The sequence below is a fragment of the Rattus rattus genome, chromosome 8 (assembly GCF_011064425.1).
Source record: "Rattus rattus isolate New Zealand chromosome 8, Rrattus_CSIRO_v1, whole genome shotgun sequence".
In the NCBI taxonomy this organism is placed as follows: Eukaryota; Metazoa; Chordata; class Mammalia; order Rodentia; family Muridae; genus Rattus; species Rattus rattus.
Genome location: NC_046161.1, coordinates 2208510 through 2222353, shown reverse-complemented (window position 1 = coordinate 2222353; position 13844 = coordinate 2208510). Strand labels below are relative to the sequence as shown.

Below are 13844 nucleotides of genomic sequence, written 5' to 3'. Positions count from 1 at the left end.
CTATCCTATCCAACACCCGTTTTGCTCCCAGCCCCAATATTCCCCTACACTGGGGATCCAACCTTGGCGGGACCAAGGACTTCTTTTTCCATTGGTTGCCCACAAAGCCATCTTCTGCTACATCTTGTGCAGCTGGAGTCATGGTTCAGTCTATGTATAGTCCTTTGGTAGTACTTTAGTCCCTGGGAGCTTTGGTTTGTTGGCATTGTTGTTCTTAGGGTATTGCAAGCCCCTTCAGCTCTTTCAATCCTTTCTCTAATTCCCCTAACGGAGATCCTGTTCTCAGTTCAATGGTTTGCTGCTAGCATTCGCCTCTGTATTTGACGTTCTCTGGCTGTGTCTCTCAGGAGACATTTATATAGGCTCTTGTCAGCATACACTTCTTAGCTTCATCAACCTTATCTAGTTTTGGTGGTTACATATGGCCCTGCTGCCTTTCTAACTCTGCAACAGAACAGGAACAGTAGCTTCAGGAACCTCTTCTGACCTGCCTCCTACCCTTTTTTCCACTACTCATTGCTTAAATCTAGCCCCCAACTGCAAAAGGCACCCCTGCTAGCCAACAGGTCTCACAAGCCAGACAGTAGTATACTGACTACAGATCTTCTCTTCTCCCTTTGTTCTCCCACCTCCAGTCTCAGAGTCTCAGCACCAGGCCTGCAGCAGAAACACCTGTGGCAGCCTTTCCTGCCCACTTGTTCACTTGTTCGATCTCCTGTGAAACCACAGGTCTTCTACCTTCTCTTCCTGGGCTTGTTGCTTTGTCATAGCTCATTTCTTTCTTGATGGCTAAGATTCACTCCCTTCCTTTCCTGAGCCCTTCCAAGTGTTGAGGAAAGATCATTATCAGGGTTACCCCTTGGCACTTAAACTTAAGTTTAATTAGAGAAATAAACATGCGCACACAGCAATTGTGGTTATTTCTCAATCTGCATTCCCGCCCTGTTGGAAAGGAAGTAGCTAGATGCTTTCAGTTTCAGTAGCTCTGCATTATAGGAGAGAAACGCCATGGCTGGTGAGTTTTCTCAGTTGTTAAAGGGGCTCGTTTGGGGAATAAGTCAATTGGAAAAAGACTCACTTCTCTGAAAGCCATCATTAGTTTCTGGAGTTATTTAGCTGAGCTGAATCTGGGCAAAGGGAAGACTGTAGATGTCTGCACAGAAGATTCTTGAAGCCGTAGTGTCTGGCTAAGGCTAGAAAGGAAATGGTGTTTTACTTGTATTCTGCCATCGTTGCCATCATTTTTGCAATCTTTTCTTTTAAGTCTCTAATCTGACAGAGGGAAGTGGATGAGTAACAGAGATGGTGACAGCAAAAGAAAATGGTTTATGCTTCTTGAGTTCTAACAGAAAGACGGTAACTCGGTACATGTGCCTCACACTGTATGTTTTTGTGTAATATTAAAGGGCAAATGTGAAGCAGAGATAGAAAAAAGGAGCAGGGGAAACGATGTATGTGAGAGGGACATTATGCTGATTCACTCTGAAAGAGAGCAGGCCTTCTTTACTACATGAAAGGAACATTCAACTGTTTTCTTGACTTGAGAATTCTTTGTGCCTTAAACAGACAAGATCCTGAGGGCAAAGAGGAAGCAATTTATCAACTCAGTGAGTGTAGGGACAATAAATGGATTGCTGGATGAACTTTTAGAGAAGAGAGTCCTGAGCCAGGAAGAGATGGATAAAATTAAACTTGAAAATATCACTGTTATGGACAAGGCACGAGACCTGTGCGATCATGTCACTAAAAAAGGACCCCGGGCAAGCCAGATGTTTATCACTTACATTTGTAATGAAGACTGCTACCTGGCAGGAATTCTGGAGCTTCAGTCAGGTAAGAACCTGCATCTTAGACCAAGTGGAGAGTCTATATATTTGGATAAGCAAAGTCTGATGTATACATTTCTTATGTGATTTCAAGACAACTCTCTTAGCTCCAACTCCAGACTCCCATTTTTATGTCTCTGGTCCTGTTGTGTGTCACATGACTCCTTTACTCATATTCTTTCTGCCGTGTGTCCTGTAGGTTACATCTGCCTCAATCTCACCTTGCTATGGTGAATTAATTTCCTTTGTCTCTCTTCAGGTCCATCAGCTGAAACTGTTGTTGTTACAGAAGATTCTAAGGGAGGACATCCTTTCTCCTCAGGTACACATACTGGAAGAGGAAAAACACCCAGTAGACCCTCATCTTGTTTGCCATTTTCTCATGGGGTAAACAGAGGTTGGGGTGCTATGCGTAACTAACATTTTCCTCTTCTTATCCTCTGTATATCTTGCTGAGCAAAGCAGTTCTTGTATATTTATACTAAAACTTTCTTAGTCTATAGCCAAGTATTAACTTGCTCATTAAGTACCAAACTTTACCATTCTAGTACCTAGTATATATATTCCCATTTTCTCTGGGCATTTTATCTAAACACCCCCCAAAGATAAACTTGTCATTCTTCCCTATCCCACTTTTAGCAGTTTTTTTAGTAATGTAATTTAGTAATTTGAACACTGGCAGTTGTTCAAATGTGAAACTCAAAATGCAGCCTACCACTTCTTTCCCCTCCCACCTCCTTTCAGTCTGTGGCTAGGTTTTAATGACTTACTCTTTCAAATCTTCAACCACTTTATCACACATCTGTTATCATAGCACATAGTAGCTGCCAATCATGAATCTCCAGTTATCTATGGCAATTATAATTTCCTTGGTCATTAGAGGAATAATAGTTATCATATACCAACTGTACTCCAGACATTACTCTGTAGAGTGTTCAAGAATAAGTATACTTTTGCCTGAACTGAACTTGCATAAATAAATAATAAATGAATATTTATTTAAAACTATCACTAAGTTAAGGCTACTAGCATTTCAGGCCTAGAAATGATAATGCAAACTCTTATTAAGGTAATATTGAATGCAGTAAGAAAGTCAATATTCACCTTTGTTCTTACATGGTTAGAAGGCAGTTACTTTTGCATGATGATTGTAAAATAGTCATTCTCACTAAGCAAAAAGCCCTCTTCCATGTCAGACATCTTCTACGCTGTGTCACATACTTACAGCTGACAGAACTAACAGAACTATGCTTACAGTTTTCCTTTAAGGGACATTTAAAGAATATGAGTAGGTTATTTGTAGAAGACATTGTAAGCTCAGCCTAGATGTGTCACACAATAAACACATGTGCATCTTCTATTGACTACAGCTGATCACACAGACAGGATACATTCTGGAATGATGATAACAATGACAGCTTGGTAGTGTAGGGTGGTGGAATCCTGTGGACACTGAGTACAGATTCTGAGATTGTACAATCAACTTTACTAAACAAAAAGCAATAATAAGCTTCATTTCACACAATATATAGAATTCCCACAAAAAATTACTTATGTCCCAAATGACAAAAGAACACCTATTGGAGTGGTCTACACTGAAATGTTCACTCTACATTATGGAAGCTGAGGTAGTCAGGACACATACATCCCTCGCTTATAGTTTTACTTTTGAGTAAGTTCATTTCTTTCTTAAGAAATAACTAAAGCTGTAAGTTACAAGAGCAGTTTTCCACCATAGTTCTGAAATAATTTAATTTAGAAGACAATCATTTCTCCCCAGGTCAGAAAGTCAAGTGTTTAAAAATATCAATTATCCACTGGATAGTGATTAATAGTGATTAATCCACATGTTTTCTCTGATATTTCATCTGATGTGACATTTCCATATAATTGAATACTTTATTGCATTATTGAAAAAATTCTCTAGTGTAAATAAATATTTGCTTAGTTTGTTGTTGCTTTAAACATATTTGTGTAAAGGCAAGATGTTTTACAAATTAATGAATATTTTAACATTTTTCCAGTATACTAATTCTAAGTAGCATGAATTCTTTTCTACAACAAACCGATATTTGTGACTTTGTTTAACTTGCTAAACACAAAACAATTTATCTAAATGCCTTTTATAATTAGTTAAAATCTGTTCATTATGATTGATTAATTTCTATTCTCCAGGTAGCTAAGTGAATTGTTTTTATTTTTAAATAATCCAAGTTTATAGCAAATCATTTAGAAGTTTATCATCTTGTTTGATGATACTGAACTTCGAATCTAATAAAAGCCTTAGGAGTTACGGACATAAACTATTGTAAAACACTTATTCAGAGATAGATACAGTCAATAATGAGTGATATGAATTCATAAAATTTGTAAGTTAACTTTATCACTTACCCTTCTATTCTACCTCACTTTCCTTCTAGTTCACATATTCAATATTGTATTCCTTTTTTCATTAATGTGTAAACACAGTAGAAGGTGATGCTGGGGCAGAGGATCATTTCTAAAAAGCACTTGATGCCTACTAGTATGCATAATTTTATAAAAGAATAAGCAAAAATATTTTTTAAAATTATTACTATAATCACATAAATATTTTCTACCCATACCCACCACTTAAATTTTTCTCCTAGTCTCAAATACTTTCTAAAATAAATATTAAACATTTTAATACTCCTTGTTTTGTTTTTATTTAAAATATTTGTCAAAAAACTAATCCCAAGGTAAATTCCACACCACACCACTAGGGATCTCTGAGTGGGAATATGTATCTTGTTCTGCAATGTGGTAATGAGGTCAGGGTTGCCTGTCTCCACATGTAGCTAAGGCTGTAAGAGAATGGATTGGAGAACACTAGAGTTAAATGCATTTATTGAATTTTTCATCTCTTACAGAAACAAAAGAAAAACTGAACAAAGAAGGTGGCGCATTTCCTGGACCGAGTGGTTCCCTCAAGTTTTGCCCTTTAGAAATAGCCCAGAAATTATGGAAAGAAAATCATTCAGAGGTGCTACGCTCAGAATCTAGGATGGAACAAGCTCAAGAATACTGGGGGCATCCCCAAGGGTGGTAGTTCTGTGTCATGGCCAAGTTAATTGCAGCGTCTCAAATTTAGCGATTAGGAACCTAAGTCAGATGTGGAACCACGTTAACTCTACAGTTAATGAGCCCCCCATACTCCTAAGTCACACAATTTTACAATTCAGAGATCCTAGCTACAATCCCCCTTCATTTTTAAAATTTCAATTTCAAAATCAAGGTCAGATGCCCAGAACTCACCTGTGTTTCATAGATTCCATCAGCTTTCAGGTTCCTCCCTATTTTTAATCTAACTTTAACAGGATTGGTTTCTTGAAAGGATTAAGAGAAAGGAATTAGGAATTTTTATAAACACATAAAGTAGATAATGAAATAACAAGGATCTTCATTCAATCTGCTTTTCATACAGATTTATCCAATAATGAAAACACCCACTCGTACACGTCTTGCCCTCATTATCTGCAACACAGACTTTCAACATCTTTCTCGGAGAGTTGGAGCTGATGTTGACCTCAGAGAAATGAAGTTGCTGCTGCAGGATCTGGGGTATACTGTGAAAGTCAAAGAAAATCTCACAGCTCTGGTAAGACTTCTCAGGGTATAGAAACAGTGTTCGTGTCTTTTTTTTTCCCCCTTAGAAAATGCTAGAAGACATGTTATAGAACCTAAAGATTGAAGTTTTGCTAGTTCTGTACTGGTAATATCCTTTGGTGACTAGCCACTGAACGTAATGCATGCCTGTCAAATGCAAACATGGTTTAGCCAAAGTCTCACGTAATATCCAATTGTAAAAAGTTTGTATCAGTTCAATAATTTTGGATGACTTCCTATAATTTTATAGCCTTGCTTTATATAAAATTATAAATTAAAAATTTCATTTTCATGTCACTCACATTTATGTATTTATGCAAGGACTCCTTTTACTGTTCCTAGTAAAATCACAGCGTCAAATCACTTGTCTTGTCTCACACAGGAGATGACAAAAGAATTGAAAGAATTTGCTGCCTGCCCAGAGCACAAGACTTCTGACAGTACCTTCCTTGTATTCATGTCTCATGGTCTCCAGGAGGGAATATGTGGGGTCACATACTCTAATGAAGTTGCAGATATTTTAAAGGTTGACACAATCTTTCAAATGATGAACACATTGAAGTGCCCAAGCTTGAAAGACAAGCCCAAGGTTATCATTATTCAGGCATGCCGTGGAGGTGAGTGTTTAAAGTAACAGGGCATTCCCAGTGAGACTTTATCATTTATAGATAGACAGTACTCTTCAGTGTTTGGAGGTTGATTCTCAAATATTAAACATCTATTTTACCACTCATGTATTCTGTGAGTTTTAGTTCAAATTGGTAAATATTTGCTTCATTTTTTCACTAGTGAATATCACTATCAATAATCAGTGCATGTATATTGATCTTTGGGTATTATTGGAAAAATAATTAAGGGAGAAAGGAATTGTTGAGACATGGATTATAACAAACATTTTATACATATTCATAAACACACATATTAATAGATATAAATAAAAGGCAGACTAATGAGTTTAGAATAGGTTTAAGAGAAGTTACAAGACAGCAATAATTCTCTTGGAAATTGTTAGTAATATGAAATCAGTTTTGGTTTTCCAGAGAAACAAGGAGTGGTGTTGTTAAAAGATTCAGTAGGAAACTCCGAAGAGGGATTCTTAACAGATGCAATTTTTGAAGATGATGGCATTAAGAAGGCCCATATAGAGAAAGATTTTATTGCTTTCTGCTCTTCAACACCAGGTAAAGGGTTTTTTATACAGATCACTTTTGTCTCTGTTACTGTTAGAAAAAAAGACTCTATATATACATATAGCAATATATAAGACTTTTGGTTTTTTTTGTTTTGTTTTGTTTTGTTTTGTAATTGCATTAAGGTCTCCTAGGTCTCCTTATTTTATTTATTTTTATTGGATATTTTATTTATTTATATTTCAAATGTTATCCCTTTTCCTGCTTTCCCTTCTGGAAACCCCTATCCCATCTTCCCTCCCCCTGTTTCTACAAAGGTACTCCTCCACCCACTCACCCACTCACCCACTCCTGCCTCCCTGCCCTGTCATTCCCCTATACCGGGCTATCAAGACTTTCCAGAATCAAGCGTCTCTATTTCCATTGATGTCCTACAAGAGGCCATCTCTGCTACAGATGCAGCTGGAGTCATGGGACCCTATATGTGTATTTTTTGGTTGGTGGTATATTGCTTGGAAGCACTAGGGGTCTGGTTGGTTCATATTGTTGTTCTTCTTATGGGTTGTAAACCCCTTCAGATCCTTAAGACCACCTTTTTTTTTTTTTTTTAGTTCTTTTTTTCGGAGCTGGGGACCGAACCCAGGGCCTTGCGCTTCCTAGGCAAGCGCTCTACCACTGAGCTAAATCCCCAACCCCAAGACCACCTTTAAACTTCGTATCCAATCCCTCTTATCCGCACAGGCAAAATATATGTGTCTTTTTTTCTGAACTAGTAAACTCTTCATGCTGCATATTTCTCCTCGAGCTATAAAAGTTAACAGTTAAATAGATGAACATCCTCCCTAAAGTTCCATAAAATCTTAAAGGTGTACATCACAGAGTTTAGTCAGAACACAATTGTACACAAGTATCAAGTAATTACAGAATCCTGATGATGGGGTTATGGAAACAGGAAGATTGATCACTTAACCTGAGATTCTCAGAGACTATGAAAACCTGGACATTCATCTGTAATCTCAGTGTTCCTATGAGTAGTTAGGAGCGTTGATATAGGCCAATCTCTTCAAATCATACAGACCAGCTAGTTTATGTTACGTATTAGAGGATAAGAAAACTTTAATGTGAGACACTTTTATACAATAAAACAAATATTGTAAGTAATTAAAATGTATGCTAACTGGTTATATTCAGATTATATTCTTGCATTCCCATTTATTACATCTAAATTAAGTATAATTCTTTCATCATGCTGAAATTTCTTCAAATTTCTCACCATTATATGTTAATATACTGTTATTGTGGCAAGGACTGAATGAGGTGATATTTGTGAAATATTGAAGAATTCCTAAAACATTAAGTTACACTTATTATTAAAGTTCTAATTTGAATTCTAACTTAAGTTACTATGTTAAGGCTTAATTAAAACTCATTTGATTCTTTTATTTTCTGAATTTTACACTTTTTGAGGCCTACATTCTTTTACTCAAATATGTCCTTGAGGTCTCACATCTAATTAAATAGCTTACAAATTATATTGCTGACTATGGTTACACCCTCCAGATATAGCCTACTTCTACATTGGGTGAACCATGCCTTGATGTATATATCCCTATATTTTTTCCTATGTTAAAATCACAGTGGCCATTGATACATTCTTGGACAATAGGGCCTTACTGAACTTTTGGCTAATAAATTCTGGCAGATGGATAATCATCTGAAGAAATATACCAATCAGTAAGCTCATGAGACTCTGTTACATAGATATCATACACATGGTCACTCAGACATTCCTAATTATATTCAGTGCATCACTAAAAATACAAAAAAAAAATGCATGCAGGAACGACATATAAGGGAGAAGAATTGGTTAATGAGTGAAAAGAAGTTAAAGAGAGAACAAGTCATAAACATAATCAGATGCATTTTACACATGGAAGAAATTGTCAAAAATAAATGTATTTAATTTAAAAATACCATACCAAAGCACCCACAGGTTTCCAGCTTAAGAATGCAAATAGCTTTAATATTAGATGTAACTGTTCCTTTGAATAATTTCCTTTTGTCTTGCACCATATATTGATCTCTAGTTCTAGAGTCTTCTGCACTCTTGCCATCCCCAAATTGAATTCTGCCTTCCTTTTTCTTGCCTTCTTCACTATCCCCTATACATGATTCAGACTCTATACTCTTTTACTACCAAAACCCAGCTGCAATTTGCCTGTGTAAATGCCAATCACGTACTAGGACTTTTCTGAAAAGAATCTGGCCTTTTACTCTTTTCAACAAACAAAGTGCTTTCAGAGATATCTGTTTCCACTCCTTTCCATTTCCTTTACGTCGCTTAGATATTTGTGATTTGTCATCTATTCTTCAAATATCTCTTTTAGTAGAAATAATTATTCTCACATTATAGTTAAGAACATTGCATTTTAAAATGTACAATGAACTTCTATCATAGTCATTGAATTGCATGCTAGAGACACAGAGTCAGATACTTACTTTCCCAAACCTAATCACATTCCCTTCTTTAGTTAGCCTATCTCTCTATTAGATTTTCACCTCCTTGAAATTAGAAGCTACACTGTCTGAATGTCTGCATTGTTTACAGCAACCATCTTGAGTAAGAGGGAAAATGTTCCCATTGAATTTTGTATACACTGAAAAATTAGCAGGCAGTATATAAAATAAAGTATAAACTCTACAATGTGTCCACTTAGAGTGGAAAGGCTGGATCTATATCAAGGGTTAGGTCTATCCTAAGATTTGGAATGTACTTTATTTACAGATAATGTGTCCTGGAGACATCCTGTCCGGGGATCTCTCTTCATTGAGTCACTCATCAAACACATGAAAGAATATGCCTGGTCTTGTGACTTGGAGGACATTTTCAGAAAGGTGGGGCTCTAGATGCTTTTCAATTCTACTTCTCTGGTCTTTGGCTCCTCAAACTGCTTCCAATGAAAAAGTTCTATGCATGTTTGTCATTCTTTCAAAAGGGATGTTTATTTATTTACTGGTTAGTCAGCAATCCATATGTAATGTCAATGTTTTATGATTAGGTGCCTCAAGAAATAATTATATATATTAACCTATATCCTTATCTTGGTAGAATATGGAGCAGAATTTACTATATCTGTACCCATCATATTTGTCAACTACAGAAAGAGACTTAATAGTCTGGGAAATATTCTCATAACTTTAGTTCTTATATTACCATGGGTTATTGTTTCATTACTTATTGTCATGTCAGTCAATGCAGTCTTTGTCCACCTTGAGTTGAGACTGTACTCTCTGAAAATTATCACTCCAAACCTTGCTTTCACTTCTAGGTTCGATTTTCTTTCGAACAACCAGACTCTAGACTACAGATGCCAACCACTGAAAGGGTGACCCTGACAAAACGTTTCTACCTCTTCCCAGGACATTAAAGTATGTCATACCAATGTATTTGTTCACTTGTGTGTTTATGCATTTGTGTTTGTGTGTACATGTGTATCTTCATGTGCTTCTGTGTGTGTGTGTGTGTGTGTGTGTGTGTGTGTGTGTGTACAATAAGGGAATGTTGAATAAAGTCCACTGAAGAGTAATAAAACTGATTCGGATGCAAGTTTCTACATCTGGTATAATATGGTGAGAACAGAGACAGACTGAAGGGACACCATTTGTCTACAAATTACTTTGATTTTTTTTAACATTCTCAGATTTTCATGGTTCTTTCTCAGAGTTGGCTGTTACGTAACAAAATTTTGAGAAGCCCATGCTCTATGTGTCTGCATTTTTCTCTCAGTAGGATAAACACACCTTAGGCTCTCTCTGTTGTGGGTTTATATACCAGCATTGCAGTGTGATACTGTATTCTGCATACATCTCAGCAGAATGCTCATGTTTTTGTTATTTCTCTTTTGTATAGGAATCCAAGACTTCATTCTTATGTACCTGTGTTGGGAATCATGCCAATAAGAAGCCAATAATCCCCAAAATGATACAATAAATTTCAAAACAAAACAAAAAGGCTATCCTGTTTGTTGTGGCTGTTGCTATTAGATTTTCCTTTATTTGACTTGATTTTTAGAGCAAAAGAAGAGCAACTTAAGTCTTTATTATTCAACTTATTCTTAGAAAATTTTACACATGTATAAAATGCATTCTGATTACTACACCCTTATATCCTCTATAGTATTCTTCTATCCCTACAATTATTCTCTTCTCTAAAATTCCCATTCAAACACCCATATCTTTTCTTGTTTTTGAGACTCACTTAGTTTAACCAGAATTACCAGTGTGACCATGGGAATGGAGTGTCTCCTGGATACTGATAGATAACTTCCTGGAAACACAACTGAAAACAGTTTACTGCCTCTCTCCCAGAATCCCTCAGTAGTCACAATATCAGCAGGATTCTTAGACTTTATTCTTAAGGAATCATACACTTTTTTTTTCCTGGAGCTGAGGACTGAACCCAGGGCCTTGAGCTTGTTAGGCAAGCGTTTTACCACTGAGCTAAATCCCCAACCCTTAGACTTTATTCTTAAATACAGCTCTATCTGATTGGCATTATTTCTTTTTACGATATAATTTGCCTGTTTTTTCCTATAGTCATATAGATACCACAGCCTTATGAATTCCAAGAATTTAGCGCTCAGCAGTAGATTTGTATAAAATAGACCTGGGACATGATAGACAAAATAATAAATGGTATCTCAAAATGGAGTATTTACTTATTACTTTGGAAGCTTTGAGCACAACAAAGAAACCTCTACATGCTATTATGCTTCATAGATCCCAAAAAGTCATGGATCAAAGAATATTGATTTAGCCTAAGAACCTTAAAATTTCACACTCAACAAATAAGCAACCAGGGAACAATTACCAAACAAGCATGACATTGAGCAGAAGGGCAGTAGTGTCATTATTTTATCCAGTCTCTCAGCAGTATTTGTTAAGTGCAGGAGGAGCTGAGGAAGGTCACTTCCTTTAATCCTGCCTATTTAACCCAATATTCCCTAAAGCCTCCAAGTTCAACACACCACAGCATTTGTCTTTTCCCTTTCTCTAATCATTCACCTGATATACCTCTCTCCCAAGATCATGTGATCATGCATTCATTCTCTTTCAGCCTGCAACTGCCTGTATGAGTAGCCTTTGTTCAGGGGGTACCAACCAGTAGAAGTATTCAATCACTTGAAGCAAAAATTTTTGCAAAAAGATAGTCTTGCACAGTTAATGGAATTCTTCCAGGGGTGAGGAGACAAAAGGCTTGCTCTGAACTATGTCTAATAAAAGACTAAGTCTGTAGGAATATGTATAGAAAGGTTATACTACTGTGAACAACACACTGAAATAGGAAACAATTGCTTAATTCTCCAGTAGAAATGAGACTGTTAAATTGCATGGACTTAGAACTGATGTTTTAGAAAGCAAAGGTCGAGTTACTGAAAACCAGAAAAGAAAAAAACAGTTCTGTGTCTTACTGGGGCCTTGAAGAATAGAGAAAAAGGAAAACGCGTTCAAAGGATGAGACATCCACGGCATTTTTTTTCTTTTTTCTATTTTTGCAGCCTATGTAGTTGTGTTTGCTTGTTCCCAAGAGATCAGGAAAAAGGAAGCCACTTTTATGAGTTACAGGGCATTTCCCCACAGCATTTGATCCTTTCTGAGTGGCTCTTTCACCAGCTCCTGGAAATCCCCGCCTCCATATGCTGATGAAATGCCCAAGTAACTTTCAGTTTATTCTCCGAAGCTCTCTGCAGGGTGCGAAAGAACTGAGGCTTTTCCTCATGGCTGGTGAGTCTGGGGGCTCTTGCTGAATAGGGATTAAGATTTGAGTACTAGAATTTAGTTTATCCTTAGCTTTGGGACAGCAGGGAATTAAAAAAAAAGTGTGGGGACAAAGCAGATCAGTAGCATAGAAGCCTGATTACTCTTCAGCCAGAAACTATGGTGTATAAGGAATTGTGGAGATGCTGAGATGTATGCAGCTTTGAGCCACAAAAAAAATGATCCTTTATTTTCCTGTTTGGAAATCAGAAGGGAGGGTCAAGCCAGAATAACACATATGAGACAATGCTAGAAGTCTGTAATGAACTCTAAAACTTCTTTTTTCCCAAGATGCTGATTGGCACATATTTGAAGTCACCACCCATTTCCCAAGCCTGAAGTTACCCTCTTGTTCCATTTTAAATGGTTTCATTTTTCTTGCTACCTCTCTGCTTCTGCTAAAACCAACTCTGTTGTAACTTGTTCTTAGATTCCTATCACAATGTTTTGACTCACTTCTTCCTTTTCACGTCTTAGCCTTCTGTTCCATCACTGGCATTGCTTTTAAATCACTCAGAAGCTGAAAAGGCATAGGACTGAAAATCACTTGGTGTTTTGGTAGCAAGTGTTCAAATGCATCTTATCACTTCTTTGGCTTTATTCACAAAATGTGTATGTGAAGATGGGCAGTTTCTGTTTTGTTTTTTAAAGATGAGCAGTTTCTGTTTTTTTTTTTAAGTGTTATAATTAAAGGAGTCATTAAGGTTTCAGGTAACTACTCTGCCCTCACCCTGATTAGTTAAATATTAAAGAGACTTACTGCAAACTAAGTGCAATTCTGCAGTTTGTTTAGAACAAATTTATACATTCCTATGTTTGGGATTTGCAGTAAATTTGTTCTCAGTTTTGACATTTTAGATATCTATTACTATAGTTTCTTACTCAAGATTATATGTGACTATCCTTTTCATTTAAACACACAGATAATATATATAGATAGATAGATAGATATAGATTATGACATAGACATATAATATAGATAGAGATAGATATAGAGAAAGATAGATGTAGGTAGATAGATATAGATATACAGACATAGACATATAATATAGATATAGATAGATATGTAGATGAATGATATACATAGAGATATCAACATTTCAGACAGATTTTCCTACCTGAAAAGATGCACTTTTCTATGTTTCTGTAGACCAATGAAAACTTGATTGCAGCCTTACAGAGAAAAACAAAGTCTTTACCCTACAGTTTCCTTCTACTGTGTTTTTCTACTCCTTTGATTTTTCCTGGTTGTAGTTCTTTCCATGTGCTCTATGTCTCATCTTCCAATGTTTAACTTAAACTCTAGGATGGCTTATTTCTCATGATGTCAGTAAGTTATCTGTTGAGGAAAGGAGTTAGGCTGTTGACAGAATTTTCTTGGAGCACATAATACAGAACACCTGCTCACCAGAGAAAGGAAAACCACAACAGACTAAAGTAACAA

The 13844-nt window shown here is 36.4% G+C and overlaps 2 protein-coding genes across 4 annotated transcripts in view; both read left to right on the top strand.

Annotated features, from left to right (window-relative positions):
- Positions 1 to 910: 910 nt before the first annotated feature.
- Casp1 (caspase 1) lies at positions 911 to 10594 on the top strand. Its single transcript, XM_032910338.1, has 10 exons — positions 911 to 1015; positions 1567 to 1833; positions 2086 to 2148; positions 4718 to 4830; positions 5272 to 5445; positions 5836 to 6070; positions 6494 to 6634; positions 9369 to 9478; positions 9913 to 10012; positions 10494 to 10594. Exons 1-9 carry the CDS (start codon positions 1009 to 1011, stop codon positions 10009 to 10011), a joined length of 1209 nt encoding a protein of 402 aa, XP_032766229.1. The 5' UTR covers positions 911 to 1008; the 3' UTR covers position 10012; positions 10494 to 10594.
- Positions 10595 to 12293: 1699 nt separating this feature from the next.
- The window catches only part of Casp4 (caspase 4), a 34892-nt gene continuing 33341 nt past the window's right edge, over positions 12294 to 13844 (top strand). For all 3 annotated transcript variants that reach the window (XR_004388809.1, XM_032910154.1, XM_032910155.1), the window contains exon 1: positions 12294 to 12367. Coding sequence is in view for 2 of the 3 variants with exons in the window: in XM_032910154.1 (XP_032766045.1) it covers positions 12361 to 12367 (7 nt within the window). In the remaining variant the exon portion in view is untranslated. The remainder of the gene's footprint in view (positions 12368 to 13844) is intronic.